Raw genomic sequence first — 25003 nt, 5'->3', positions numbered from 1 at the left:
CGCCTGGCCGGCTAGGCCGCACCTCGCGCGCGCACGAGCCTGCCTCCCCCACTCCAGACCACCAGCTCCTCTCGCCATGCCTGCCCTCAAGCCGGCCGCGCCGGGCGCCGCCGCACCAGCAAGCAGCGCAACGGAGGCCATCTACGTCGATAACTCCAACGTGCAGGAGCTCAAGGCGACGTGCGACGAGGCCGTCGAGCGCGTGCGTCGCCGTTGCTGCCCGCCTGCCTGTGCTGTCTCCGCTCACTGTGCCTGCTGCCGAACGACAGATCCTGACGCGCGCGCCGCACGGCTTTGCTGCCTCGCACCTGGCGGGAGACCTGCGCATGGCGCTTGGTTTCATCGCCGCGGCCGTCATGATCGGCACGAGCGCGTGGGCCTGGCGCCTGGAGCCCGAGTGGAGCAAGAACAAGTGGGGCTGCGGCGTCGCGGTGGCTGTGTGAGTTTGCTGCGGCATCAGGCCCGTCGCCTGCAGCGTCAAGCTCATCATCGCGCCTTCCGTCAGCTACACGGTGCTCTCGGCCGTGCAGTACGTGCTGGCACACCTCTCGGCGGACCGCATCTTCCTCGGCACGCGTGCGCGCAGCGGCGCCAGTCAGACGCTGGAGATCTGCGCGCCGCCGCTGCCAAAGGCGCAGACGGACAAGCAGCCGGGCCCGGACGGCCAGCGATGGACGACGCCGCCGGTGTACCACATCGTGGTCAAGTCGGGTGGGAAGGAGGTCAAGAAGGAGGTCGGACACTGCGGTGAGTAGCGTGTCCAAGAGCCGCGTGGCCAGGCTGCCGCTTGTCGGCGCTCGCCCGGCAACCAAGCCTCTGCCGGCGGAGTCACTCACACGCTCGTCTGCAGGCGAGTGGTTCACGAGCACAGGGGAGTTTGTCGAGTCGCACTTCGCCGAATCGCTGCAGGCCGCGCTGCGGGACCATCTGTGAATGACAAGGGGATGCCAGGATGATAGAAGCGACGCGCAGACGGCAGGAAGCAGCGATGACATGAGTATTTTGGCTTGGACGGCACGAAGGAAAAGTACAGGGGCGGGACAGCATTAGAGGAGGTCCTCGACGCGGACGGCTGCGAGGATGGGTCAGCAGCACGCTCGCCACGTATGCGCCCGCCAGCAACTCACGCATCTCGTCGATCTGCGTGGCGTAGTACTGCTCGATGTCGCGCAGGATACGCACGTCCTCGACGGTGACGAACTGCGGGGCAGCGTCAGCCGCGTTGCCTCTGCGCGCAGCGGCGTGCAGAACTCACGTTGATCGCAACACCCTTGCGTCCGAAGCGGCCCGAGCGACCGATGCGGTGGATGTAGTTCTCGCGGTTGCTGTGCCACGGGATCAGCAGGGGCCGGCAGGGAGCGTCGCTGCGCCACTCACCCCGGCAGGTCGTAGTTGATGACCAGCGAAACGTTCTGCACGTCAATGCCGCGCGCCCACACGTCCGTCGTGATGAGCACACGGCTGTCGCGCGGGTGTCAGCAAGAGACAACGAGTCGATCCGCTGCGCGACGCTCACCTCGAGCCTGTCCGGAACTCGCCCATGATGGCGTCGCGCTCTTTTTGCTGCATCTCGCCGTGCATGCTGTGGAGTCAAGTCAGCGTAGTCGCGGACGGAGGCGAGCTCGCGACGCACCTGCTGATCTGGAAGTTGTTCTCGCGCATCTTCTCCGTCAGCCAGTCGACCTAGCGAGCAAGTGTCAGTCGTCGGCAGTGAGGTGAGTGCTCGCGGCACACACCTTCCTCCTCGTGTTGCAAAAGATGACCGCTTGCGTAATCGTCAGCGTGTCGTAGAGATCGCACAGCGTGTCGAACTTCCAGTCCTCCTTCTCGACGGCCACGAAGAACTGCTTGATGCCCTCAAGGGTCAGCTCGTCGCGCTTGACGAGAATGCGGATGCTGCGTGGGCGACGTGTGAGAGACGGCATGCGCGCGCGACGCGTCGCTCGCACTCACGGGTCCGTCATGAACTTCGTCGTCATCTCCAGGACGTCGTGCGGCAGCGTAGCAGACAGGAGCACGCTGTCGGGACATCCGTCAGTGCGCGCGCATCTTCCCTCGACTCGCGCATGGACTCACACCTGCGTCGCCGGCGGCAGGTAGCGGTACACGTCGTAGATCTGGTCCTTGAAGCCCATGTTCAGCAGCTCGTCGCTCTCGTCGAGAATGAGCATCTTGATGTTCTTGGTGCGCAGCGACCGCCGCCGGATCATGTCGAAGACGCGGCCCGGCGTGCCCGAGACGATGTGCTGCCCGTGCTCCAGCTTGCGGATGTCCTCGCCAATCGATGTGCCGCCTGTGGTGCGTGTCAGCAGCAGCACGGGTGCGCCATCTCCTTGGCCCGATGCCAGAAGCACAGCATGCAGAACACACAGCCCCAGACCTCATCACAGCTCTGCCAACGCCAGGCTGGGCTTGTGGCGCCCTTGTTCCGACGCGCCAGCACCGCCCGTTCGTACTTCTGAGCGGCTGATGTCGGCAGGGGACCCGCACACAGGACGCATAGGCGACAAGTTCCAGCTACGCGCGACCGAAGCGTCCGCCAACGCTTCCCTACCACGCCGCTGCGCCCGCTCTCTCTGCCAGAAACGTCCTCGCACACCCTTCTCGTCTACTCACCGATGCACGCGTGGCATTGCACGTTCATGTAGTCGCCCAGCGCCAGCACGACGCTCTGGATCTGCGTGGCAAGCTCGCGCGTGGGGCTGAGCACCAGCGCCTGCGTCTCGCGCAGCGTCGTGTCGATGGCCTGCAGCATGGAGATGGAGAAGGTGGCCGTCTTGCCCGTGCCGCTCTGCGCCTGAGCAATCACGTCGCGCCCGCGCACAATCGGCAGAATGGCACGCTGCTGGATCGCAGACGGCTTCTCGAAGTCTGTGCAGATGTGTGTCAGCAGCTGAATCGTTCGCCTGTGCTGAGCGACCACGCACTGTAGGCGTAGATGCCGCGCAGCAGGTCCTCCTTGAGGCCGAGGGCGTCCTGGAGGTGGAGTGTGAGCCTGCCGCCTGCTCGCAGCAGCAGCAGCAGCCGCCGGGCGCGCACGACGCACAAAGGTGGGCGCGATCTTGACCTCCTCGCTGCTCTCAAAGACGAGCTTGGCATCGCCTGCGTTGATGCCGGCCATGATGGGCAGCAACTGAGTGGTGTGCGGAGAGGGGTGTGAGGGTGCGACAGGAAGGCGCGAGCGTGGCGCCGGCAGCGCCAAAATGCCGCGGCAGCGCATGCAGCTTTGTTCCCACGCTGCCGTCTGCGCCCTCGCTCGCCGCCCATAGCTTGCTCCTCACTTTCAGACTCTGCCCCTGCGCGAGCCGACACCGATGCTACATCGCCTGACAGGATACCTCTGAGCCATCTGCGGAGCGCATGGCCTCGAGCAGCCGCCTCACCTGCCGCGCAGACGCCGCCGCCAACCTGCTCCTGGCCGCGAAGCAGCAGCTGGCTTTCAGGCTGTGCCAACACATCTCCTGCTGGCGCTTCGAAGCGAGAGCACAGCTGCAGGCGTCAGACGCTGATCTCGACAGCTCAATCTCAGTATCTAGGCATGCATGGGTGACATTGTCGCTCAGCGCAATCTGGCTAGCCAGCTCTGCGGCTGCTCGCACATCTCCTTCCACTGCGCCACCAGACGTGCCAGCTCGGCGCCCTCGACGACGCGGTGGTCTGCGCTCCACGACGTCGGCAGCAGCAGGCGCGGCACGATGTTGCCCGCGGCGTCGTAGCGCGGCAGCAGCTTGGTGCGCCCCACGGCGCCGATGGCCAGCTGGCCCGTCGGCGGCAGCAGAGGCGCCGCAGCCGTACCGCCCACGGCGCCGATGTTGGAGAGCGTGAGTGTTGCTGGCCGGCCCATGTCGGCGCGCGAAAGCGGCCCAGCGCTCGCCTTGCTCTGCAGTGAGGCGATGTGCGCTGCAATCTCGAGAATGGAGAGTGTGCGCAGGTCGGGCAGCGAGGGCGTGAGCAGGCCGAAGGGCGACGAGAGGGCCAGAGAGACGTCGTGCGAGTCGCGTTGCCGCAGCTTGGCCGGCGTCGAAGCAGCGTCGAGCGTGGAGCGGAAGAGTGGGTGTTCGGGCAGCACGAGCGAGAGAGCCTTGAGCAGGAACGGCAGCAGCGTCAACTTGCTGCCCGTCGCAACTGCGAGTGACTTGCGCAGTGCATCCAGCTCCGTCACGTCGACCTCCTCAGAGTAGCCAAAGTGCGGCACGGCCCACGTGGCCGTCATGCCCTTGAACATGGCGCGCCGGATCGAGCTCATCTCGACGACTTGCTCGCCGGCCTGCGGCGCGGCAGGTGCGGGCGCCGGTGCGCCGCTGCTACTGCCGCCCTCCTTGCGCCGTGCAACGAAGCCCAGCACATCCTCCTTGGTGACGCGCCCGTCCTTGCCCGTGCCGGGCACCGAGGCAATGTCGATGCCCTCCTCGCGCGTGATTCTCCGCACAGCCGGCGTGGCCAACGAGGCGTGCTTGCCGCGAGCGAAGGGCTCTTCTGGGGCGGACGCTGCGGCAGGAGCAGCTTCTGGCTCTGGCGCGGCTGCCTCTGGTGCTGCCGCTGCGGGCTTGGCAGGCTCCGGCGCAGCAGGCTCTGGCGCCGCATCGCCCGCCTCGCCGTCGTCCACCTCGATGCGGCACAGCGGCGAGCCGACGCGCGCGACTTCGCCGACGGAGTAGCACGTCTCGACTACTCGTCCCGCATAGCGCGAGGTGATCTCGACCGAGCTGTGTCGCAGAGTCAGCACACTGACGGGCCGACAGACCGCATCGCGCAACTCACGCCTTATCGGACTGCACCTCGACGAGCGCGTCGAACTCGGACACTTCGGTGCCAGTCGAGACGAACCTGGCTCGGTCGCGTCAGCCTCTTGTAACGCTACATCAGCTGCACGCATACCGCACTCACCACTTGATAATCTCGCACTCGGTGATGCCCTCGCCGACATCGGCGAGGAGGTAGTCGACGGTGCGGCGCGCCGGCCGCGAGCTGCTCGACGCGAAGCTGCGCACGGCGCTGACGCCTCTTGAGGAGACAGGTGTGGGCACGACCAGGAGGCGGCTGCCACGAGCGGCAGCGCTGCGTTGCGAGAGCGCACGACGGGACGCGACGCGGCCGAGGGCGCCGAGGAGATGTGCTGGCGGCCGGCGCACGGCCGGACTGAGGGCGGCGAGCATGGCAGGGGCGAGTGGAGCAGGACGAGACGATGGAAGCACGAGAGGCGGCCAGCTTGATGTCTAGAGCGAGCAGGTGCAGATGGTGGTCGTGAAGGAGGCGGTGCGAAGAATGCCGCCGCCGGATGTGCAGCGAGCACGGCTGGGCTTGGCGGGGAAGCGCACGCAGCCGGCACGCGCGGGGCGTGCCAGCCGAGCGAGTGCGGGGGCGCGGCGCGGCCAGACGCCGGCCGCGGAGCCGCGGATCGCGCGCCGCCGCCGCCGCCAGCGAGCTCGGCACTGCAGCTCCCACGCTCATCATCCCCTCCTCGCTTGCCGCGCCCTTGCGACGCTGCCTGGCCGGTGTGCATCTCTCACGGCTGATCGCAGGTGCTGGAGCTGCAACTCGCACCCCTTCTCACGTACCCAGCGCACCCTGAGTGCGCCTTCATGGGGCGGGCCTCACGCCTGTCGACGCGCAAGGCAGCGCGGCGCGCTCCACCGCGCAAAGCAGCTGGCTCCCGAAGGCCGAGCGCCTGGAGCCCCCTACCCCGAAGGCAACTCAGACGGCATGGGTTCTGCAGCACATCGATGCACTACTCTGACTCCAGCGAAGATAGCGAGAGCGAGCGCTGCAGTGTTGCGGCGCGTGGCGCCGGCCGGCCGGCTCCATGAGAGGAGGCTCAATGCGCCTCCTGCGCTCGACACTCGACTTCACAGGACGAGCACCCGAATCGTCAGATGGATCCGTGGTTCATTTCATCTGGTGGCCACTACGCGACAGGGACTCAAGGCGCGAACAGCGGAAGGAAGCATGGCCTTCCCTTCGATACAAAGCACTGTTCGCTGTCTGCCGAGCTCTAGAGACGCACTTAGGCGGTGTACGTCGACGACGAGACACGACCCGAGTTGCCCTGCCAGTTGGTGTGCGACCAGCTGCCCGTGGGGCCGTCGGCGAGGAGCTGGTAGGTGTGGGCGCTGCGGGAGGCAAGTGTGTCAGCAATATGGCGACACGGTGCGGGAGGGAGACTCGACACGCACCCGAACAGGTCGCGCTGCGCCTGCAGCAGGTTGGCGGGCAGCTTCTCGGTGCGGTAGCCGTCGAAGAAGGCCAGCGCGCTGGAGAAGGCCGGCGTCGGGATGCCCCAGAGGATGGCCTGGGCAATGACGCGGCGCCAGCCGGCCTGCGCCTCGTGGATGGCCTTGTTGAAGAAGTCGTCGAAGCTGCGGGCGAGAGCATAAGCGGCGGTGCGGGAGAGAGGAGGACGAGAGAGCCGCGCATCGCGCCCGTGGCCTTGCGGCGCAGCCGCTGCTCCCTTGGTACTACAGCCTGCGCGCCTAGACCACCACTCACAGCAGGTTCTCGAGCTCCGGGTTCTTGCGGAAGGCCGTGGTGATGTCCTTGAGGAAGACGGAGCGGATGATGCAGCCGCCGCGCCACATGAGGGCGATGGAGGGGTTGTTGAGCGTCCACTTGTACTCCTTGGCGGCCTCGCGCATGAGCATGAAGCCCTGGGCGTACGAGACAATCTTGGAGGCGTACAGCGCCTGCTCGAGGTCGGCAATGAACTGCGTCTTGTCGCCCTCGAACTTGGGCGCCTCGGGGCCCGAGAGCACCTTGGAGGCGCGCACACGCTCGGCCTTGAGCGACGAGAGGCAGCGCGCGAACACGGCCTCGCCGATGAGCGTCAGGGGCTGGCCAAGGTCGAGCGCGTTGATGGCCGTCCACTTGCCCGTGCCCTTCTGGCCGGCACTGTGTGGGTGTGTGAGACAGGGCGACAGGGCAGGCTAGGGCGCGCGACTCACACGTCAAGGATCTTCTCGACCATGGGCGTGCCGTCCGTGTCGTTGAAGCGCAGAATGTCGCGCGTGCTGCAGGAGGCGTCAGCATGGCTTCGGCGCCGTCACGTTCGCCGCAGCTCACATCTCGATCAGGAACGAGTCGAGCACGCCCGAGTTCCACTTGTCGAAGATGTCGCCGATCTCAGCCTCCTTGAGGCCAAGGCCGCGCTTGAGGATGTCGCTGGGAAAGAGGGTCAGCAAGTGTGAATCCAGGCGCAGGCAGCGCCACTCGTGCGCTTTTGCGCACTGAGGCTGTCGCAGAGCAAGCGCGCGATGTTTGCGCGCGCAATGCTCCGCCGCTCGCCGCACAAGGCATGCACACTCACTAGCCCTCGCAGATGAGCTGCATGTCTCCGTACTCGATGCCGTTGTGCACCATCTTCACGTAGTGGCCGGCGCCGGTCTGGCCGACCCAGTCGCAGCACGGCTCGCCGTCGCTCTGCGCCGCCGTCTTCTGGAAGATCTCCTTGAGGTGGGGCCAGGCGGCGTCGGAGCCGCCGGGCATGATCGAGGGGCCGTGGCGCGCGCCCTCCTCGCCGCCGGAGACACCGGCGCCGACGAAGAGCAGGCCCTTGGCCTCGAGCGCCTCGGTGCGGCGGATCGAGTCGGGGTAGTGCGAGTTGCCGCCGTCGATGATGATGTCGCCCTTCTCGAGGTGCGGCACGAGCTGGTCGATGAAGGCGTCGACGGCGGCGCCGGCCTTGACGAGGATGATCATCTTGCGCGGGCGCTTGAGGTTCTTGACGAACTCCTCAATCGAGTGGGCACCGATGACGTTGGTGCCTGCAGAGCGGGGGCGCGGGTGAGCGGGTGTGCGTGACGTGCGGCAAGGCAGAGCACGCACCCTTGGCCTCGTGCTCGAGGAAGTCATCGACCTTGGAGGTCGTGCGGTTGTAGGCGCAGACCGTGTAGCCCTTGTCTGTAAAAGGGGTCAGCAAAGGTGACAGCGAGCGCGAGAGCAGATCGCTCTGAATCAGGACGCTCGTAGGGGCCCAGAGCAGCGTCACACATGACTTTTGCTGCAAGTACGAGGCGGCAGCACCGGGGGAAGGCCTTCTCGGGCGCGTCTCGCAAATCTGCGTGCGCCTCCTCCACCAGGTCCGGCAATCTCACACTCGGCCCAGAAATTCCAGATCAAGCGCCTCTTGCACACAATGCTCACCGTTCATGTTCAGGATCAGGTTCTGCACGTCGCAGAGGCGGCGCGAGGCGCGGAGACGTCAGTACAGAGGCCGACGTTGGCGCACGGTCATGCGCATGCGCATCCCACTCACCTGGCCCATGACGGCCAGACCGATCAGTCCGATGCTGCAGGGAGACTGATGTCAGCATGTGTGGTAGGAGGGTTGGTGGAGGAACGGCTACGGCGCTCTCTGCGTCGAGCTCATGCGCAGGTGCAAGGGAGATCTTCGCAAGCATGCCGAGCCAGCGCCGTCGATAAGGGTCCAGCGCGGAGGACCAGATGCCAGACGCGCTGCAGAGCCGAGTCGCACATGCACCGCAAGGCAATCGCATCACCCTGGCAAGACGCCTGGACGAATGTGTGACATGCTTCTCGAGCAGCAGGCGGGCGGCCGGATATCTCTGGCGGGCGCACGGCCCACCAGCGCGCGCAGCAGCGACGCAGCGGCAGCACTCACTCGGCGGACATGTCTGCGACAGCGAGGTGGGAGGAGATGGAAGCGAGGCGGGAGGCGGCAGCGGGAGCTGAAGGGGACGACGTCGTGCTGGGAGGTGGGCGACGACGGAGGTAGGGATGGTAGGGTGCGGGAAGGATCTCGCGGCGGCCGGCGAGACGGTTCGATCGAGCGTGCGCCGCGGCTGCGCTGCGAGCACGGCGCAGCGGCGCAACAGCACAGCAGGCACGCCGCCAGCAGCGCTGCGAAGGAACGGCCGCCGCCGCGGCGCGGCTGTCGCTGCCGGCCCTGAGCGTATCAGCGCAGCTGGCAGGCACGCCGCGAGCCATGCCGCCGTGCCCTCGCCGCCGCCCCAGCCGTGCAGCGCACCCCAGCCGTGTCGTGTACGTCACGCGGCCGGCCGCCTGCGTGCTGCAGCATCAGATCCTCTTTAAAACGCACCTGCTGCCAGCTCATCAGCTCCCCTCTAGGCATCAAGAGCCGAGAGGTCGCTTCAGAGGTCTCGCGTAGCAGCATACCTTCTCAACACGGCGGCGCCGCGAAAGGTGCGGCCTCGCTGAGCCTCCGACGAGCTGGTCGGGCATCGGCGAGATTCAGAGATTGGCGCGCGCTGACGGGGTGCGGGCTGCGATCGTCTCGCTGCAGCTGACCTGCAGCTGCAGCGCAGCCGCAGGCCGGCAGTCTGTGCGCGCCCGCCAACTCCACCCGCCGCCTCGCAGTCTAGTCGGGGCAGTCGGCCGGGCCGCTCCACCCAAGGCAGGCTTCACTTTAGCCATTACAACGAGGCGAAAGGCTGAATACTGGACCGCGCGACCATGCATCCAGAGCGTGCCCTCTGTGCTCGCTATGCCGCTTCTGCCTTGATCAGCAGGTCTTTTGGGCGCAGCAGCCGTCTGAGTGGAAGAAACGATGTGCCTGGGCCAGGCTGGAGCAAGACTTGGGTCTGGCTCGCACCGCAGGCGGCGCGAGGGGAGATCGCCGGCGGAGGGGCGTGGGCGTGCACGTGACAAGCACACACGCCGCGGCCGCCCTGCGCCGGCGCTTTACGCGCTCAGCAGTCAACACCGCGGGGCGCGTCGTGAGCGGCAGCGGGCCTTGGCAGCTGCTGCCGCCGCCGCGGCCTCCTCATCTCACCCTCACCTCCAAGCCATGGCGGACCGCTTCGCCGCGCTCGCCGGCTATGCCGAAGACGACGAGTCGGGCACCGACTTCAACTCGACGCGCGCCGGCGCCCCCGCCGGCGGGCTCACCACCATGCTCGACGCCAGCAGCGACTCGCTCCTCGTGCCCGTGGCCGCAGCCAAGGCGTCGGCCGCAGCGGCGCCGCAGCGCACCGCACCGCCGCCACGTCCGCTCTCGCCTCGCCAGACCAACGCGCCCACAGCGCAGCCGTCTGATGCGCGGCCCGCTCCGCCGCCCGCCACGCCCCGCATCGCCGGCGCCGGGCCGCGCGGCAACGACGCTCCCTCGACGCGCCGCAAGGCCGAGCACCGGCGGCTGCAGGGCATTCGCATCCTGGCCGGCGAGGATGAGGCTGCGGCTGCTGCAGCGGCGGCAACGGCCGCAGCCATCGCAGCCGACGACGACGAGCTCCTGTCGGAGGACTCCGACGACGAGCTGGCGCGCATGCAGGCCGACATGTCGCGCGCCGCCGACACGACGGCGGGCAACGGCGACGAGAGCGCCATGGTCGGGCTGCGCGCGCAGAAGCAGCGGATGCAGGGCGGCATCAGCCTGAAGGGCAACGAGGAGCGCACGCGTGCGCTGCAGGCCGAGAACAACGAGCTCAAGCTCGAGGTGGACCTGCTGCGCAAGCGCTACACGCACAACGACGCCCTGCGCGAGCTGGCCGTCGTCGTCAAGGAGCGTGCGGCGCTGCAGCAGCAGCTCCTGGGCCTGTCGCAGTTCGCCAACAAGACACTCGATGAGGCCAAACTGTCGAAGAAGATCATCAAGAAGCTCGGCACCGACACCGTCGAGAGCCTGCGCGAGGCCGCTGAGAACGCGCGAGCAGAGGCCAGGGAGGAGCGCGAGCGCGCCGAGGCGTTGCGGCGTGAGCTGGCAAGCGCGAGGCAGAACGAGGCGGGATCAGTCCAGCAAGAGGTGAGTGGCGCGTACGATTACGCGCGAGCGGGGCTGATGCGGCGCACAGGCCGAGATCAAGGCCCTGCGCGACGAGCTCGAGGGCATCAAGCTTGACCACAAAGACGAGCTGTTTGAGCTGCAGAAGGAGAAGGAGGACCTGGAGGACCGCATCGATGCGCTTGCCGCTACGGAGCGCGACCGCGATGCCGCCGAGGACCAGGTCGCTGCTCTCAACGAGGTGAGCATGTCGGAAGGCAGAGCGTGGGAGAAGGGGGCGCTGAGCTTGCGTCTATTCAGGATCTCGCGGCGCTGCGTGCGGAGAACGAGCAGATGTCCACGCAGATGGATCAGCTCGAGGATGTCAAGGCCGCTCTGACCGAGGAGCTGGACAAGCGCCAGACGCACTTGCAGGAGCTGCTTGCATCAGAAGAGGCCCTCCAGGCCGAGCTTGAGGTTGGGCGGCAGCGTCTCGAGCTGCAGTCTGAGGAGCGGGGCGCGCTGGCGGAGGACATGGAGCGCCAGCTGCGTCACGCCGAGGACTCGATTGCTGAGCGCCTGCAGCAGGTGAGTCGGAGTGCAGCGGCACGTCTTGCTGATCGCTGAGCGCTGCTGTCCTGCAGCAAATCAACGCCCTGCGCGACGAGCTCAGCGAGGCGAACGTCCATCTACAGGATCGCGAGAACCGCGTCGACGACCTCGAGCTCAATGCGGCAGAGCTCAATGCGCAGCTCGAGCAGGCAGAGACGGATCTCAAGGCCCTCGAGGAGGCGTTGAATGAGAAGACCGAGGTGAGCGGGTCTGACAGTGTGGCATTTGGCTGTCGCTGACAGCGAGTCGCAGGCGTGCGAGGCGGCCTACCGCGAGGGCGATGAGCTCGAGGCAGCGCGTGACGAGCTCGAGGCCAAGCTCAACGAGGCGAACGCCGCCATCGAGACGCTCGACCAGGAGATGGAGGACCGGCATCGCGAGGTGGAGCAGACGAATGCCGAGATCCGCGATGTGCGTAGCAGCGACCTGTGTTGGCCACACGCTGCTGACGTTCTCCCGACAGCTCTCGGAGCGGAATCAGCAGCTTGAAGAGCAGGTCGACGAGCTGAACGCGGAGCTGCAGCACGTCAATGACCGGCTTAGCGCGACGGAGGAGAAGTTTGTCGAGGAGACGCAGCTTCTATCGCGCAAGAATGCTGCGCTGAAGGAGGTGAGTCGATCATGCCGTCTCTGACGCGGTCAGCTCGTTGACTTGGCCCGCAGCGACTGGCGGACGCCGACGCTGCGCTTGCGGATGCCCATGCCCAGGGCGACGCCACGCAGCACGACATCGAGGACGCGCTCAAGGAATCCAGCGCGCTTGGCCGGCGCGTCGACCAGCTCAAGCAGGAGCTCGACGACGTGCACAGCGAGAAGGACCGCATCGAGGCCAAGCTGGACGACGTGCTGTCTGATCTGCGCGACGAGGAGCGGCTGCGTGAGAAGGCCGAGGACGATGCTGTCGCGCGTTTCGAGGAGGCAGAGAAGAAGTACCGCGGCATCATTGACGACAAGGAGGACGTGAGTGCAGAGCCGTGACCTCCCCGGCGCTCAGCTAAAGCCGCGAGCAGGACATTGCCTCGCTCAAGCAGGATCTCGCCTCGTCGGAGGCGGCGCTGCAGGCCCGCCTCGAGGACCTGGAGCGCCTGCAGGACGCACTGCGCAACAAGGAGTCCGAGAGCCGCCGGCTCGGCCAGAGCCACTCTGACCAGCACCAGTCGCTTGAGCTCGAGATTGAGCGCCTCAAGCGTGACCTCGCGCGCTGCGAGGCAGACCTGGAGCGGGCGCGCAAGGACCTCGACCGCAAGGACGAGACGCTGCGCGAGCGCGAGGACAGTCTGGCCCGCCTGGTGCGTATCGGGAGCTCGCCGACACAGACGCCTGTGCTGACGCACGACGCACAGACCACCGAGCACCGCAGCACGGCGGACAAGCTCGCCTCTGAGAGCAGCGCGCTGCAGAGCCTGCAGGAGAAGCTCGCGGCACAACTCAGGGTCAGTCAGCTGCTCAACATCTGCGCTTTCTCGCTGACCCCATGCAGGCCGTGGAGGACAAGCAGGCCGAGCTGGAGCAAGCTCGCGCGGACGTCACGCGCCTCGAGCGCGAGCTCGCTGCCGGAGACCGCTCGCTGGCCGCGGACCAGGAGAAGACGCGCAAGCAGCTCAAGGAGAGCAACAATCTGCTCATGGAGATCTACGACGATCTCAGCAAGTCGATCACTGCCGACCGCGCCACGCCAGTGAGTGGCATTTGTGCTCTCAGCCGAGCTCTGCTGACCCATGTGCCTGCAGCGCAAGGGCGCCGTGGAGCCCAAGCCGTTCAGCAACTTTGTCGTCTTCCAGGACAAGCTCGTGCGCCTCGTCGCGCGCGTTCTCACATTCAAGTCGCAGTTTGCCGAGCGCGCCAAGGCCATCGAGGAGCAGTTCGGCGAGGCGACGCAGGCGCTCAAGCGGCAGCAGGAGGCCAAGTTCCGGCAGCTCGAGAAGCTCGAGGCGACTGTGGTCAACGTGCAGGGCAAGCAGACGCAGTGGCGCGACCGCGTCAAGATGAAGACGGACGAGCTCGCCGCGGTCAAGGCGACCAAGTCGGAGCTCGAGGCGCAGCTGAGCTCGCTGCGCACGCGCGCGGCACTCAGCTCGCCGGGCGAGGGCAACAAGCAGGCGGCGCTTGCCTCGCGCGCCGGCGGTCTGGAGCGGCGCCTCGCGACGGCGCAGAGCCAGCTGACGCAGGCCGAGGAGCGCCTCGCCGACGCGCGCGTCAAGTACAGCGAGGGCGAGGGCAAGTGGGCGGCGCGCATCAAGGAGCTCGAGATGCGCTGCCGCCAGGCCGAGGAGAAGTACAAGCGCGAGCGGCAGGGCGCAAAGGAGCGCGTCGCGGAGATGAACGAGCAGATCAAGTGCGTGCCGCGAGAGCAAGTGTTGGGTGCAGCGCTGACCCTCATCTCCCCGCAGGCAGAAGGAGAAGGAGGTCGAGGCGGCGAACCGGCGGCGAGGGACCGTGGCGCACGTCGCCGAGAACCTGGCGCGCGTCGCCTGAGCTTGTGTATCGTCTCGGAGTGGCTTGTCTGCCGTCGTCATTGCTCTGTAACCTCCGTCACCTGGGCCGCGCGCTATCCATACCCCCTCTGTAGTCTATCTCGCCCTTGCATTATCATCATGTGCCATTCCCCCTTTTCGCCGGCGTCTAGACCAGCTCGACGACGCCGCCGGCGGCCTCGATGGCCTTCTGCAGCTTCTCGGCCTCGTCCTTCGGCAGGCCCTCCTTGAGCGTCTGCGGTGCCGACTCGACGAACTTTTTTGCCTCGACGAGGTTCCTGTGGGGCAGCGTGAGCCTATGCGCGCGCGTGCGGGGGTGCCATCGGAGCAGCGCTTGGCGTGGCACGGAGCGCCGGCTCGCTGCAAACGCTGCGCGCTCCTCTAGACGCCTCCCGCCACATCGTAGCAGCCTCTCTGCATGTACCTCCCTTCCCTTCCTGTTCCCTCGCGATCTCAAGCTCATGCCGGCATCGCCCCTCAAGCCAACCCTTGCTCTCTCCTCTCGCGCAACCCGCAGTGCCCGGCATCCCGGACCCCTCGTTCTTGCCCTTATGGCTCTCTCGACCAACGCACATTGTAGAGTTGAGCGCCTTGACCTCGCGGATCACCTTTGCCTTTGCCGTGGGGTCCTTGAGGCCCGCAAGGCGCACTGTGAAGATCGTCTTCTCCTTTGGCTTCTCCTCCTCGGCTGTTAAAGCACGTCAGCCACCTGTGCAAGGCAGCGCATGGGGAGCAGGGCTACCCACCTGGTGCGGCGGCAGCCGGCGCGGCGGCCGCTGGTGCGGCCGAGGGCATGGCGATCGACTCGATGCCCAGACGCGTCTGTGGAGGCAAAGCGGAGTCAGTCAGATCGGACGCATGTCGTGCGACAGTAGCTCTGCCAGCGGCGCTCCCCTGTGCGATGAAGGTCGTGCTGCCCGCCTCTGGCTGACGCCGCGCAGTGGCAGCACAAGCAAAGTAACAGCCGCTCCTCGCAGCTGCAGCAAGAGACGGGCCACTCAAAGCACCCGCCACGCTCGCAGCGGCCCGCTGCTGTCCTTAGCTCTTCGGCGAGCGCAGCACTGTGCGAGAAATACACCAGCCTTGCTCCGCGCTCCGGGGCTGCAGGCGCCTGAGTGTCCAGTCCACTCCACCGCCGCTCATCTGCCGCCATCGCAGTGCTGCCGCTGCCGACTTCCAGCGCTCCTCCGCCGCAGCGAGAAACGCACCTTGAGCAGCGACACGAGCTCGGCCGCCTCGAGCAGCGTCAGCTTCTCCACCTGGTCCACAATGCCCACGAGCTTGGCATCTGCCGAGCCCGATGCCTCGGCCAGCCGCCGCGGCGACGAGGCGAAGCTCCGGGCCGGCGCGGCGGCGCGCACGGCGGCGCGCGGTGCGAGGGTGCGGCGCGCGAGTGTGAGAGGCAGGCGCATGGCGGAGGACATGGTGCGGCGTGGGTGAGGGAGAGGGCGGTGGAGTGAGATGGGGTCTGGCTGGTGTCAGCGCGGCGCTGCACGGGAAGATGCAAGCCGGCCAGCCCACGTGACGCGGCCGGCGGACTTCGGAGTCGCGCGCCGCGCGAGCCGCCCGCCGGCCCCCTGACAGCTCTGCTCCGCACTTGCTTCTCACTAGACTGCATACCGCGGGGCGACAGACTGAGCTCGGAGGCACGAGCTTTCAGCAGTGACAGTCGCAGTGATGAAACCAACAGATGGGAGACGAGGACAAAGCTCGGCATGGATTCTCAGCGGTGCCAGCCGCAGTACAGGAGTCGAGAAGAGGCCAGAAGCACACGAGCGCACGATGCCAGTGATCAGCGGCCGAACAGCCGGAGGAGGTGGTAAAAGAAGGCTCCCAGAAATCTAACAGCGGATAGGCCGGCGACCGAGTAGAAGATTGCCTGACGAGGAGGATGTCAGCTACGTGAGCTAGGGGCATCCTCGTGAGGCGCTCACGTTCATGTACGGGTCAGTGCTTCCTGCCTGTCCACGACTGACGTTCTGGCGCACGTAGCGTGCCCACCACGTCGAGGAGAAGATGATGATGAGCCCGGCGTTGCTGTGGCGGATGTCAGCGGCTGTCCAGCAGGTGATCCGAGAGGCTACCCACAGAGCGATGTAGAGCACCAGGAGATTGGTTCTAGAGCCGCGCATCAGCCGGCTGAGGATACGGTAATGCGCTCGGCACGCCTCACCTGAATGTCGCGGCGGCATCGGCAGCCTTGACGCTGGCGCTGCGGTGGTTCTTCGTCTTGGGGCGTTTGACTGCCAGCTCGGCCTGTGCGCTCGACCAGAGCTCCTGTGCGTCCTGGGCAGACGGAGCCTTGACTTCAACGGCCGCCGCCTTGCCGTCTTTGCCGGCCTTGACCGTCGCTGATCCGAGGTCCGTCGCGGCGCCCGAGTCGCCTTTTGTACCCCACGAAATGTCATGGAGGTTGGAGAACGAGAAGAGAGAAAGTACGATGATGAACGTCGGCTGCAGCAGGAGATACTGTATGAGGCAAGTAGCGAGATGCCAGGGATCCAAAGCCATGAGCGACGCAATGAGCCAAAGTAGGTACGTCGCCGCCAGCGAGATGACGATGGCGCGGAAGCTGCTCAGCTCCAGCAGCTGGACGATGTTGTCGGTCGTCCAGCCGCTGAGCTCGGTGAGGCCGGCCGCTTTTACTGCTACGTAGATCGTCCAGCCTGCGGTGTAGAGGCCGACGAGCATGATGAGACCAAGCAAAACGGCGATGCAGTGGTAGGCAATCTGAGATCCTTGAGGCCTGTTGCCGAGTGATACTGTACGGCAAGGAGTGAGCATGAAGAGCGGACGGAAGAGAGACGCGAGACCTGCACACGAGTCGGCCTCGTCTCGGCCTGATCTGACTTACGAATGATGACCACGACAATGACGCCGAGCAGCACGTTGAGCACGACCTGTAGCAGAGCTTCTCCCTGACCGCCGAAAGGATCGGAATTTGGGTCTGACGTTGCTGATTGAAAAAGAAAGTAGAGCGCCATGAAGAAATTCGCGATGGCGGTGAGCGAGAACACCATCTGGACGAGGGAAAAGAGCGTCTGGAAGATGAGCATGACCTTGCGAAGGAACGGCTGTCCGGAGGTGAGGAGCCGGCCGCAGTGAGCAAGACTATAGAGTGCCGCAAATAGCGATCCGTTCAGCCATCTGCGTCGCTGCGAGATGAACTCGGGAAGCCGGTCGGGCACATCCGTCGATGCCTTGGCTGGCTTGACGTACTTGAGCAGCCAGGCCGATTTCTGGAAGCACAAACGCGTGGGTCAGCAGAGCGCGCGCCGCGCGCGACGCGTGCCGTCGCCTGGAAATGCACGCTCCCTCACTCCCGAACCTTCGGACACCAGCCGCCCGCGCTTCCGGCCCAACTCACTTTCTTGGTCACGAGCTCGAAGCAGAGGATGCGGTCCCTGGCGCGCATCGTTAGCAGTGTGGGCGAGGGAGCGCATGAGCCGCAGCACGGCGGCTGCTTCCGGGCCACTGGCGCGTTGAAGGCTGCAGCAAAATTCGACTCACTCTGCGAGATACATGTTGGCCTCAAAACTGCCCGTCTGCACCTTGCCGCTGTGGATGGCTTCTCCTTTGAAGTAAGCGACAAGTGGCGCACCGCTGATCGCCTTGTATCTGTATGCGCTAAACGCGCCCGGCAGCACGGCGATGAAGCCGAAGACGCTCTCCATCGGCTTGTCGAGGATGCTGCGATCGCACGAGGTAAGCAAAGAGAACCATCAAACGAGCTTATCAAGGCTAGGACCCACTTTGACATCTTGTACTCGAAGTTCTGCGCGGCGACTGCCGGATTGACCAGCAGCGAGCAGAAGCGGCCCGTCTCGACGGTGATCTCGCCGCATGCGCCGCCGATGCGGTCGTTCGTCGAGAAAGCCTTCCACAAGTGGTAGATGGCGTTCGAGGCCGGCTTGGTGCCAACGTCGAGTAGAATAGTGACGTGCGGGTCAAGCTGCGCACAGAAAGCTGTCGAGACGAGTCATCAGTCTTTCGCGGGCCTCCGAGTCAAGGCGTATGTCTCCGAGATGCGCGACTCACCGTTGAAGAACCAGCGGTGACTGTTCAATTTGCGCCGATTTTGCTCTGGGGAGGAGAGGATGATGAGGATTCGACGGTTGGGCGCTCGCCTCGTCCCATCTCTATACCTTTGAGGCAGAAGAGAATCTGGATGGGTACCGACGAGACCTCGACGGCGCCGCTCTCGTGGACAAGTGTCTGCGAGGTGAGCTCGAACAGGTGTGCCTCCACGGGTGCCTTGTTGACGTGGTCGACCATGAGAGACGGGTGATAGACGCCCATGACCTGTAGCATGCTGGCATACCGTGCGTCCATCTTTGTGCGTCCATCGGCCACTATGCACACGCAGACCTTCTGCTCGGAGGGGGAGGGTGAGCGTGGCTCGCGTGGGATTTCACGTGATGGTGTGCGAAGCGCGGGACTGTGACTATGACGCGACTCTGGCTGTAGCGCGCGCCGTGCGCTTCGCCTTCCTCCCTCCCTCCCTTCCTCCTCCCTCCCTCCCTTCCCCCTCCCTCCCTCCCTTCATCCTCCCTTGCTCTCTTCCTCCTTCCTTCCTTCTCCGGAGCAGAGAAGTTCTCATGCTCACGCCACCGTCTCTCGCGACGCATCCTTCCAGAGCGCTCTGCGCCGCCGCCGCGACCACAGCCCTACTGACCTGCCATGCGTTGTTGCCCCACGTCTTGCTCTTCGTCCGGCTGGCAAGGTAGGCAATGTTCTTGATGACGCCGGTCAGGGTGCGGTCCAGCAGGTCGGGACCCTCATTGTAACTGGTCAGCACGATCATGAGCTCCGTCTTGCGGCCCATCAGCCACGGCCGGAGTGCATATCGATTTGCCACGAATTCGTCGGGATCGCAGGTGACGGCGGTGTAGCGCACGTGGGTGAACTCGCGCGCCTGGCCTGGCTTGCACAGACTGGCGGCAATCGGACTCTCGATGACCAGGTTGCCCTGCGTGAGCTCCAGGCTTCGGAGAGCGTCAGTGCACGTCGCAGAGCCTGATGTGGACGGCGCGGCTTACCGCTTGACGGTGCGCCGTCTGAAGATGCGCTCTTGCGTCTGCTGGTGCGCTCCTGGATCGCGATACTGCTGCTGCATGTGCGGCTGCGGCTGCGCCAGCATCGTGCCGGGCGCCGCGAGGCCGACCCAGCCGGCGCCCGCGCCAGCATTGTAGTCGTTCTGCGCCTGCGAGCCGTAGCCCCAGCCGTTGCTTGCCGGCGGTGCGCCCGGCGCATAGAAGCCGCCTGGCGCAGGCATGTGCTGATGCTGCATCTCAATCGCCTCGTGCCCGCCCGCGTAGCCATTGTCCCAGGCGCTGTTGGTGCCGGGCGCCAGATGCGTCGTGCTGCTGCTCGCCTCAAAGTGCCCGCCTGCAGATCCGCCAGCATCCCATCCGCCCTTCTGGTACGAGTACACGCTCTCGTCGTGCGATGGACGTGGGTCTGAGGACATGAATGGCGCCTGAGGAGCCTGGGGCTTGCCGTAGGAGATGCTAGGGCGCAGCAGTCAGCATTCTGGCAGAGACCAGGCGGCGGCTGGCGTTGCGCGGCACAGCGACTCAAGCAGCCCTCCACGCAGAGCGCCTGACTCAGTCCGCATTCCGCCAGCTGAACATGCCCGCACACAGCCTTCCGGGCCCTGCCCCTTCCTCAGGTCACCCCACACGCGCTCTTCTGACACTCACCTCTCTCTCGCCCTGTGCCTCAGGCCCGTCTCACTCGGATGCGCCGCATACGAGTCCTGCTCCGCCCACGTGTCCTGCGTATAGGCGGTCCCCGGCTGTGCATACTGCTGCTGCGAGTAGTCCTGACCGTGCGCATAGCCATGCTGGTCGCCGCCATACTGCTGCTGGTGCTGCGACTGCTGTGGCGCGGAGCCGTATGGGTCGGCATAGCCCTGATACCCTGCGCCAGCGCCGGGCATCGGCTCGTGGTACTCGTCGTTCCCCCGGGATGCGCCGCCGCGCGGAGGCGAGTGCAGCGAGGGCTGTCTGTGCGGCGAGAAGAGCACGTCAGAGCGTGCGGATGCGGTCAGAGAGGCGCGCGCGCCTCACCTCGTGGGCCGCACTGGCGTGGCTTGGAACACTGGGCGCGACATGATGCTGCGCGAGCTGCAGCGTGGCGAGGATGCTGCGTCGCCAGAGCTGACTCTGGATGTCAGGTGCAAGAGGGTGATGAGTGGTCAAGTCTGGAGGAGGTCCGAGCTGCGAGAAGCCCCTGCGCCTCAGTCCCCGAGAGCCGCCTCACCCCTTCGGCCGCCCAGCGGGGACAAAGCACACTTTCCCCGCGCCGCGCGCCCTGCGTGCCGCCGCGCGTCGATTCAGCGCGCATTTCCGCATTCCAAAACAAGCCCAAAATCTCGTTAGTGTGATTTGAACGGGTGCGGCGACTTGCACACCCTCCTCCTGACAGGCCTCTCCTCGATTGCGCTGTCTGCAATGAGACGCTCTCAGCCACGCCTAATACGACCGATCATTCACATTCGGAGCTCGGCACCTCTGACTTGGCCGACTCCCCGGACGCACAGGCCACGCCTGACAAGACTCGGTAGCCACCGTGTCTTGGTGGCATGGAGTGGGATGTGCTGATAGCCTGCTAACACTCGAGCAGGCCAACTCTGGCTCACGTGGCTGCCCTTCTTTTCGCCAGACGGCCTCTTCGACGGCACCGCAAGCCTGTCGACGAGCACGCTCGCCAATGCGCGATCAGGGAGCACGGTCGACATGGAGCCATACTCAGCTCAGATGTGTTGTACGCTCGTCTCATTACGTCTCACTCTCCCCTTCATTCGCTCTCACTCCTCCATCGGCGCCGCCGCGTCTCCGACCGTCGCCTCGCCGCCCGGTGCGTCCGTGCCGTCTCCCGGCACTGCGCCCGTCGCACTGGCGTTGGCGGGATTCGCGCGAGGCGTCATGCTAAGCGGCGAAGTGTCAGTGCAGTGCAGGAGTGAGAGTGGAGGCCCACGCACCGCTCGATCCAAGGCCGCAGCTCGTCGCCCTCGATGATGCGGAACTTCTCGGCGCGCGTCGCCGCGGTGGCCACGTCTGAGTCGGCGCCGGGCCCGACGATGGAGAGTGAGATGGCATCTGCGTCGAGCTGAGCAGAAGAAGTCAACTACTGCAGAGCATGCATGCCAACTGGCCGCATGGGTGCACCGCACTCACCTCCTTGCCCTGCTGCAGCGTGTCGCGTAGCGCATACAGCGCCTCCATGACCAGCTCCTCCATGCTCATCGCCTCGAGCGTCTCGACCTTGCGCTCGAGGTACGTCTTTGCGCTCTGGCTGCGCGCGCCCAGGGCCATGGCGTAGTACTCAAAGCAGTTGCCCGTCGGCGCAAACTCGTAGAGGTGTGCGCCGGCCGCGTCGACGCCGGCGACGAGGAAGCCCACGCCGTAGGGACGCTTGCCGTACTGCATCGTGTTGAGCTGTGCGCGGTCGGCGAGCTGCGAGATGAGCCGGGAGAGGGGCAGAGGACGCGAGTAGAGGAGGCGAGAGGAGAGCGCTAGTTGACGCATGTAGTTGCTGCGAGAGGGGTAAGCGATGAGAAGGAGGGCACAGGCGGTGCAGTCGCAGCGATGATGACAGAGCAGCAATGTCGTGCTGGTGCTACGCCATGCAGCCAGCACTTTCCCCTGCTCTCTCTTCTGCTCTGCCGTAGCAGGCCTATCCCGCCCTGCCGTAGTTGCCCTGTCCCGCCCCCGCTCCGCCGCGCTGTGTCTACACTCACGAGAGCACGCGCGCATCGCTCGTCAGGCCCGCAAACGCAATGCCGACGTGGTTGTCGATGCGCAGCATCTTGTTCTGGTGCGCAGCCAGCTCGCTGGGCGCGCGCTTCAGTGCCGCGAGCACGGCGTGCGTGGCGCTGCGCAGGCCGACGACGGCACTGCCCTGCTTGACGGCCTCCTGTGCATACTCGACTTGGTGCAGGCGCCCCTGAGGCGAGACTGCGAGAAGGAGGATGAGCCTGATGCACGGTGTGTATGGAAATGCGAGAGGACGCACAGACGGTGTTGTCGCCGTCGTAGGTGCTGCGCAGAAGAAGGTCAGTACGGCGGCGGCGCGGCGGGCGCAGCGACAGAGCTCACTTGCGGAACTGCGGAACAGGTCAGCAAGGCAAAGACGCATGAGCAGCACGCGACGCACCATGATGCCGAGCCGCTACGGGTGGGCTGAGAGGTGGAGAGGGTGGAGCAGGTGGTGGAGGAGAAGTGACCTCGAAGACGCGCAAGCGAGGCCAGCGTCCGTGCGGCAGGCCGCGTGTGCGATGCGCCCACACTGCTCCCGTGCCTGGCCCTGCGTGCCGCGGCGCTCCGCGGATTTGGGCGTCAGCGCCACGGCTTGCCCTGCCCCGCCGCACTCCACTCCTCACCACCACCACCCGCACACGCCCAGCATGCTCATCAAGGTCAAGACACTCACCGGCAAGGAGATCGAGCTCGACATCGACTCGGGCGACAAGGTGCGTGCCGCGCGTGTAGCTCGTGCTGTGTGCGCCGCGCTCAGGCGGGGTCCGACTCGGCGTGGAGTGCGCTCGGCAGGAGTGCGCCGTGAGACTGCGCTTGCTCTGCGCAGGTTGCGTAGCGGTGGGCGGACAGGAGCCGGCGATGGCTCAGGCGCTGCGCGTGGGGCTGCGCGCAGCGCCGACGATGGTTCGGACTCGCGGCAGCGAGCAGAAGGAGATGGCCTCGCAGCGGTCGCGTGTCGAGCACGAATCTGTGCTGCATCCTTGCCACTGGCTAGGCTGGGCTGCAGCGACTCGTGCGTGGGAACGCCGTCACGCCTCGACTCTACGCTATGCTCTCGCCTCAAGCACAGTCCTGAGAACACGGGCGCTCCAGAACAAGGCAGTGCAGGCCACGCCGGGTCTGACCAGCTGCGTCCGCGGCCGCGCAGCCCACCAGCTGATGATCTGGTGCCGTCGACCTTGCCTGCACGTGGGCCTTTGCGACTCTTCTGCTTGCGGACTCTCGCATCGTCCACCGCTGACGGCTTGTCTGCCTGCCAGGTCTCGCGCATCAAGGAGCGCGTGGAGGAAAAGGAGGGCATCCCGCCGGCGCAGCAGCGCCTCATCTTTGGCGGCAAGCAGATGCACGACGACAAGACGGCGCGCGAGTTTGGCGTCGAGGGCGGGAGCGTGTTGCATGTGAGTGATGTCCTTGAGCGACGCGAGAGAGGAAGAGGGTCAAGGGGAAAGGGAGGGGCGCGATGAATCGGTGCTGCGGTGGAGCGAGAGGAAAGCTGCTGCAGCGCAGAGATGCGTTGCAGCACGGTCGCCGATGTAGGCTGCCGGCTAGATGAACAGGCCTCTCACTAGCGCTTAGCTATAGCGAGCGAGAGTGGCACGTTGGCAGCTATACGCATGCGGCGTGCTGCAAGGACCTTGACGTGCCTGCGATGGGCACGCCGTAAACGTCGGGGCGGCAAGGCAGTCCACACTGCTGTGAATGGGTCTGTGACGGATCAGTGATGCGGCCGCGCCAGTGTGCCAGGGCCGCGCGCGATCCGCTCACCCACAGGCTGAGAGAAGCTGGGTGGCGACCGAGTGGAGGCACATTGTCCACCGGTGCGCAGATGGCAGCTTCCGAGAGAATGCGCGGCTCGCTGCAAGGCAGCAACGGCGCCTGCTCGATGGGGCGTGACATGGTCTCGTATCACCGATCGGAGCCAGTTCCTGAACGGCCTGACCATCGTGGCTCCGTCTTACTCGCGCCTCATCCGCTGACACCTCTCGCCCGCTCGCAACAGCTGGTCCTGGCGCTGCGTGGCGGCTGCTAGAGCGGGAGGGAGAGCACACAATGACAGTGACTTCACACTGCTGCATGCGCGAGCGAAGCTGCGGCCAATCGCACACCACGGAAGAGCCAGAAGGTAGGCCACCTTTCGCACAGAGGTGGAGGTTGCACGCGCCAGCCCTCGAGCTGGCCGGCACGAGCCTCTTATGGCTGAGGCCGGGAGCACGCCAGCTCGACCTTGCCGTCATGGCTGCTGCACAGTCTTGCAGCCTCACCTCGGTGTGCTAGAGGAAAGCCTCGAGCAGGAGCGCCTTGTGTCCAGGTCGCTTCCGGCCGCGCGCGCCGCCACTGCGCGCAGCTCACAACCCGAGGATGGTCCGTGCACGATTCTGCTCTCACGGCTGCTGTCGGCCCCTCTGAAGGCTGCTGCTCTGCCTGTGCGCCGCCCGATGACTGGGCACAGGAGCAGTGTCTATCTGCGAAATGCCGACGAACAGCGCAGAGTGGACCTGCAACGCTGCCGCAGTTTGCCGAACGATGGCACGACACGTCCAATGCGCCGGCGGCCCGCCGCGCGCGCGCGCGTCCGAGGATGGACCCTGACCTCGCGACGCTGCAGCGGTCTTGAATCCAGCTGCGAGCCGTGTGATCACGGCGTCGGTTGTTTTCGAGAGACTTGTCAGTGAGCGAAAGCAATAGCCGTTCTGGAGCATCTGTGTCATGCAGCGACGGCTCAGCAAACGAGCGTGGCGTCCTGCCTGATGCGCGCGCGTCACTTGCGCTCGGCATCTGTGGCTCTGGCAGGCACGAGAGCTACTCACCATCGCCATGTGAGAGCAGGCCATACATCACAGGTCCCTGGCCCAGATCAGAGTCAACTCTGAGCGCTGAACTGCAGGCATCTGAGCCAGACGGTGGAAGAGGCAGATGTCGCGCGGGAGCTGCACGGCATCGGGGCACGGCAGCAAGCGCCGGCGGCTCGCCAGCGGGGCGCAGCAGCAGCAGAGCCGGCCGCGTGTGAGCGCGCAGCCGCCCCTCTTTGCCCCGCCTGCGCCCAGCGTGAGCCGAGCTGCGTGCTCCTCGCTCCCGACGCTCACCTCCACCGCTCGCTGCTTCTCGCATCGTCCCCCTCTCTGCACTCTCTTCACTCTCACACACGACCGCACCTCCCGGCGCCCACAGCTCTCCCGCTCGTCGCCGCACGAGCTCGCCTTATCCGACCCAGACCGCGCTCAGCTCTCGGGCCTCCCACTGCTCCCCTCACGCAGGGGCTGACAGGCCCACCACGGTGCCTCCTCCGCCCGCCTCGCGTCGCCGTCGTCGTTCCTCTGCGTCGTCTTCCGCTGCGCCTGTGCCGCAGTCGAACGCAGCCGACGCCGGCCCGTCGCGCGTTGCTGCTGCTGCGCCCAGAGCCAAGCGAGCTCGCCGCGACGCCGACGCAGCCCCTGGCGCACAGCAGCCCAGCAGCAGCGGCGATCGCGACACGCAGCGCGCCA

At 66.0% G+C, this 25003-nt stretch overlaps 10 protein-coding genes across 10 annotated transcripts; 3 read left to right on the top strand and 7 right to left on the bottom strand.

The window, feature by feature from the left end:
* Positions 1 to 76: 76 nt before the first annotated feature.
* Positions 77 to 1159, top strand: FA09DRAFT_360506 (hypothetical protein; the record flags this gene model as incomplete). The annotated part of the gene is made up of 4 exons (XM_025745244.1): positions 77 to 202; positions 270 to 439; positions 506 to 747; positions 851 to 1159. The coding sequence occupies 4 exons, from the start codon at positions 77 to 79 to the stop codon at positions 931 to 933; spliced, it is 621 nt and encodes a 206-aa protein (XP_025598508.1). The 3' UTR covers positions 934 to 1159.
* On the bottom strand, positions 981 to 3159 carry FA09DRAFT_329844 (DEAD-domain-containing protein). The gene is made up of 12 exons (XM_025742352.1): positions 3047 to 3159; positions 2928 to 2976; positions 2617 to 2871; positions 2077 to 2293; positions 1954 to 2019; positions 1737 to 1896; positions 1634 to 1683; positions 1517 to 1582; positions 1378 to 1461; positions 1256 to 1325; positions 1128 to 1200; positions 981 to 1072 (listed from the first exon to the last, which is right to left on the bottom strand). The coding sequence occupies exons 1-12, from the start codon at positions 3119 to 3121 to the stop codon at positions 1047 to 1049; spliced, it is 1191 nt and encodes a 396-aa protein (XP_025598507.1). The 5' UTR covers positions 3122 to 3159; the 3' UTR covers positions 981 to 1046.
* Positions 3160 to 3186: 27 nt separating this feature from the next.
* On the bottom strand, positions 3187 to 5245 carry FA09DRAFT_318528 (CoA-dependent acyltransferase). Its single transcript, XM_025740905.1, has 3 exons — positions 4888 to 5245; positions 4762 to 4827; positions 3187 to 4706 (listed from the first exon to the last, which is right to left on the bottom strand). Exons 1-3 carry the CDS (start codon positions 5154 to 5156, stop codon positions 3560 to 3562), a joined length of 1482 nt encoding a protein of 493 aa, XP_025598506.1. The 5' UTR covers positions 5157 to 5245; the 3' UTR covers positions 3187 to 3559.
* A 766-nt stretch (positions 5246 to 6011) lies between these two features.
* FA09DRAFT_329842 (decarboxylating 6-phosphogluconate dehydrogenase) lies at positions 6012 to 8720 on the bottom strand. Its single transcript, XM_025742351.1, has 7 exons — positions 8249 to 8720; positions 8137 to 8158; positions 7819 to 7893; positions 7301 to 7757; positions 7057 to 7155; positions 6939 to 7004; positions 6012 to 6885 (listed from the first exon to the last, which is right to left on the bottom strand). The coding sequence occupies exons 1-7, from the start codon at positions 8255 to 8257 to the stop codon at positions 6483 to 6485; spliced, it is 1131 nt and encodes a 376-aa protein (XP_025598505.1). The 5' UTR covers positions 8258 to 8720; the 3' UTR covers positions 6012 to 6482.
* A 337-nt stretch (positions 8721 to 9057) lies between these two features.
* Positions 9058 to 9464, bottom strand: FA09DRAFT_329841 (hypothetical protein). Its single transcript, XM_025742350.1, has one exon. The coding sequence runs from the start codon at positions 9385 to 9387 to the stop codon at positions 9205 to 9207; it is 183 nt and encodes a 60-aa protein (XP_025598504.1). The 5' UTR covers positions 9388 to 9464; the 3' UTR covers positions 9058 to 9204.
* Positions 9465 to 9760: 296 nt separating this feature from the next.
* On the top strand, positions 9761 to 13887 carry FA09DRAFT_360502 (hypothetical protein; the record flags this gene model as incomplete). The annotated part of the gene is made up of 12 exons (XM_025745243.1): positions 9761 to 10714; positions 10764 to 10934; positions 10994 to 11260; positions 11317 to 11484; positions 11537 to 11695; positions 11748 to 11894; positions 11948 to 12244; positions 12295 to 12573; positions 12628 to 12717; positions 12765 to 12962; positions 13015 to 13619; positions 13675 to 13887. 12 exons carry the CDS (start codon positions 9761 to 9763, stop codon positions 13757 to 13759), a joined length of 3420 nt encoding a protein of 1139 aa, XP_025598503.1. The 3' UTR covers positions 13760 to 13887.
* FA09DRAFT_329840 (hypothetical protein) lies at positions 13514 to 15182 on the bottom strand (the record flags this gene model as incomplete). Its single annotated transcript, XM_025742349.1, has 5 exons — positions 13514 to 13619; positions 13675 to 14147; positions 14332 to 14446; positions 14505 to 14685; positions 14967 to 15182. 4 exons carry the CDS (start codon positions 15180 to 15182, stop codon positions 13907 to 13909), a joined length of 753 nt encoding a protein of 250 aa, XP_025598502.1. The 3' UTR covers positions 13514 to 13619; positions 13675 to 13906.
* Positions 15183 to 15550: 368 nt separating this feature from the next.
* Positions 15551 to 19033, bottom strand: FA09DRAFT_297384 (glycosyltransferase family 2 protein; the record flags this gene model as incomplete). Its single annotated transcript, XM_025740205.1, has 12 exons — positions 15551 to 15637; positions 15693 to 15795; positions 15847 to 15876; positions 15932 to 16520; positions 16613 to 16997; positions 17126 to 17162; positions 17269 to 17448; positions 17511 to 17724; positions 17797 to 17841; positions 17904 to 18129; positions 18434 to 18743; positions 18798 to 19033. The coding sequence occupies 12 exons, from the start codon at positions 19031 to 19033 to the stop codon at positions 15551 to 15553; spliced, it is 2442 nt and encodes an 813-aa protein (XP_025598501.1).
* A 1536-nt stretch (positions 19034 to 20569) lies between these two features.
* On the bottom strand, positions 20570 to 21966 carry FA09DRAFT_318512 (putative PRE5-20S proteasome subunit; the record flags this gene model as incomplete). The annotated part of the gene is made up of 6 exons (XM_025740904.1): positions 21919 to 21966; positions 21778 to 21811; positions 21503 to 21719; positions 20940 to 21297; positions 20744 to 20871; positions 20570 to 20690 (listed from the first exon to the last, which is right to left on the bottom strand). The coding sequence occupies exons 1-6, from the start codon at positions 21919 to 21921 to the stop codon at positions 20570 to 20572; spliced, it is 861 nt and encodes a 286-aa protein (XP_025598500.1). The 5' UTR covers positions 21922 to 21966.
* A 175-nt stretch (positions 21967 to 22141) lies between these two features.
* On the top strand, positions 22142 to 23819 carry FA09DRAFT_329835 (putative NEDD8 precursor-ubiquitin-like protein). The gene is made up of 3 exons (XM_025742348.1): positions 22142 to 22234; positions 22781 to 22918; positions 23521 to 23819. Exons 1-3 carry the CDS (start codon positions 22169 to 22171, stop codon positions 23548 to 23550), a joined length of 234 nt encoding a protein of 77 aa, XP_025598499.1. The 5' UTR covers positions 22142 to 22168; the 3' UTR covers positions 23551 to 23819.
* Positions 23820 to 25003: the final 1184 nt, after the last annotated feature.

This window comes from Tilletiopsis washingtonensis (assembly GCF_003144115.1).
Source record: "Tilletiopsis washingtonensis strain MCA 4186 unplaced genomic scaffold FA09scaffold_10, whole genome shotgun sequence".
In the NCBI taxonomy this organism is placed as follows: Eukaryota; Fungi; Basidiomycota; class Exobasidiomycetes; order Entylomatales; genus Tilletiopsis; species Tilletiopsis washingtonensis.
Note: the sequence above shows the minus strand (reverse complement) of the source record. Positions and strands in the feature narration are given on the sequence as shown.

What these genes read in the sequence shown, in the direction of transcription:
- FA09DRAFT_329835 (XM_025742348.1), top strand. Translation starts at nt 22,169, where the DNA reads ATGCTCATCAAGGTCAAGACACTCACCGGCAAGGAGATCGAGCTCGAC. An exon ending in ACATCGACTCGGGCGACAAG is followed by an intron (nt 22,235 to 22,780) that starts GTGCGTGCCGCG and finishes TCTGCCTGCCAG; the next exon opens with GTCTCGCGCATCAAGGAGCG. An exon ending in AGGGCGGGAGCGTGTTGCAT is followed by an intron (nt 22,919 to 23,520) that starts GTGAGTGATGTC and finishes CGCTCGCAACAG; the next exon opens with CTGGTCCTGGCGCTGCGTGG.
- FA09DRAFT_329842 (XM_025742351.1), bottom strand. An exon ending in CCTGATCCTGAACATGAACG is followed by an intron (nt 7,894 to 8,136) that starts GTGAGCATTGTG and finishes CCCCTTTTACAG; the next exon opens with ACAAGGGCTACACGGTCTGC. An exon ending in CCTCGAGCACGAGGCCAAGG is followed by an intron (nt 7,758 to 7,818) that starts GTGCGTGCTCTG and finishes CCCGCTCTGCAG; the next exon opens with GCACCAACGTCATCGGTGCC.
- FA09DRAFT_329844 (XM_025742352.1), bottom strand. Translation starts at nt 3,121, where the DNA reads ATGGCCGGCATCAACGCAGGCGATGCCAAGCTCGTCTTTGAGAGCAGC. An exon ending in CTGCCGCCGGCGACGCAGGT is followed by an intron (nt 2,020 to 2,076) that starts GTGAGTCCATGC and finishes ATGTCCCGACAG; the next exon opens with CGTGCTCCTGTCTGCTACGC. An exon ending in ATCAACTACGACCTGCCGGG is followed by an intron (nt 1,326 to 1,377) that starts GTGAGTGGCGCA and finishes CCCGTGGCACAG; the next exon opens with CAACCGCGAGAACTACATCC.
- FA09DRAFT_329841 (XM_025742350.1), bottom strand. Translation starts at nt 9,387, where the DNA reads ATGGCTAAAGTGAAGCCTGCCTTGGGTGGAGCGGCCCGGCCGACTGCC.
- FA09DRAFT_318528 (XM_025740905.1), bottom strand. Translation starts at nt 5,156, where the DNA reads ATGCTCGCCGCCCTCAGTCCGGCCGTGCGCCGGCCGCCAGCACATCTC. An exon ending in GAGTGCGAGATTATCAAGTG is followed by an intron (nt 4,828 to 4,887) that starts GTGAGTGCGGTA and finishes CGACCGAGCCAG; the next exon opens with GTTCGTCTCGACTGGCACCG. An exon ending in GAGGTGCAGTCCGATAAGGC is followed by an intron (nt 4,707 to 4,761) that starts GTGAGTTGCGCG and finishes TCTGCGACACAG; the next exon opens with CTCGGTCGAGATCACCTCGC.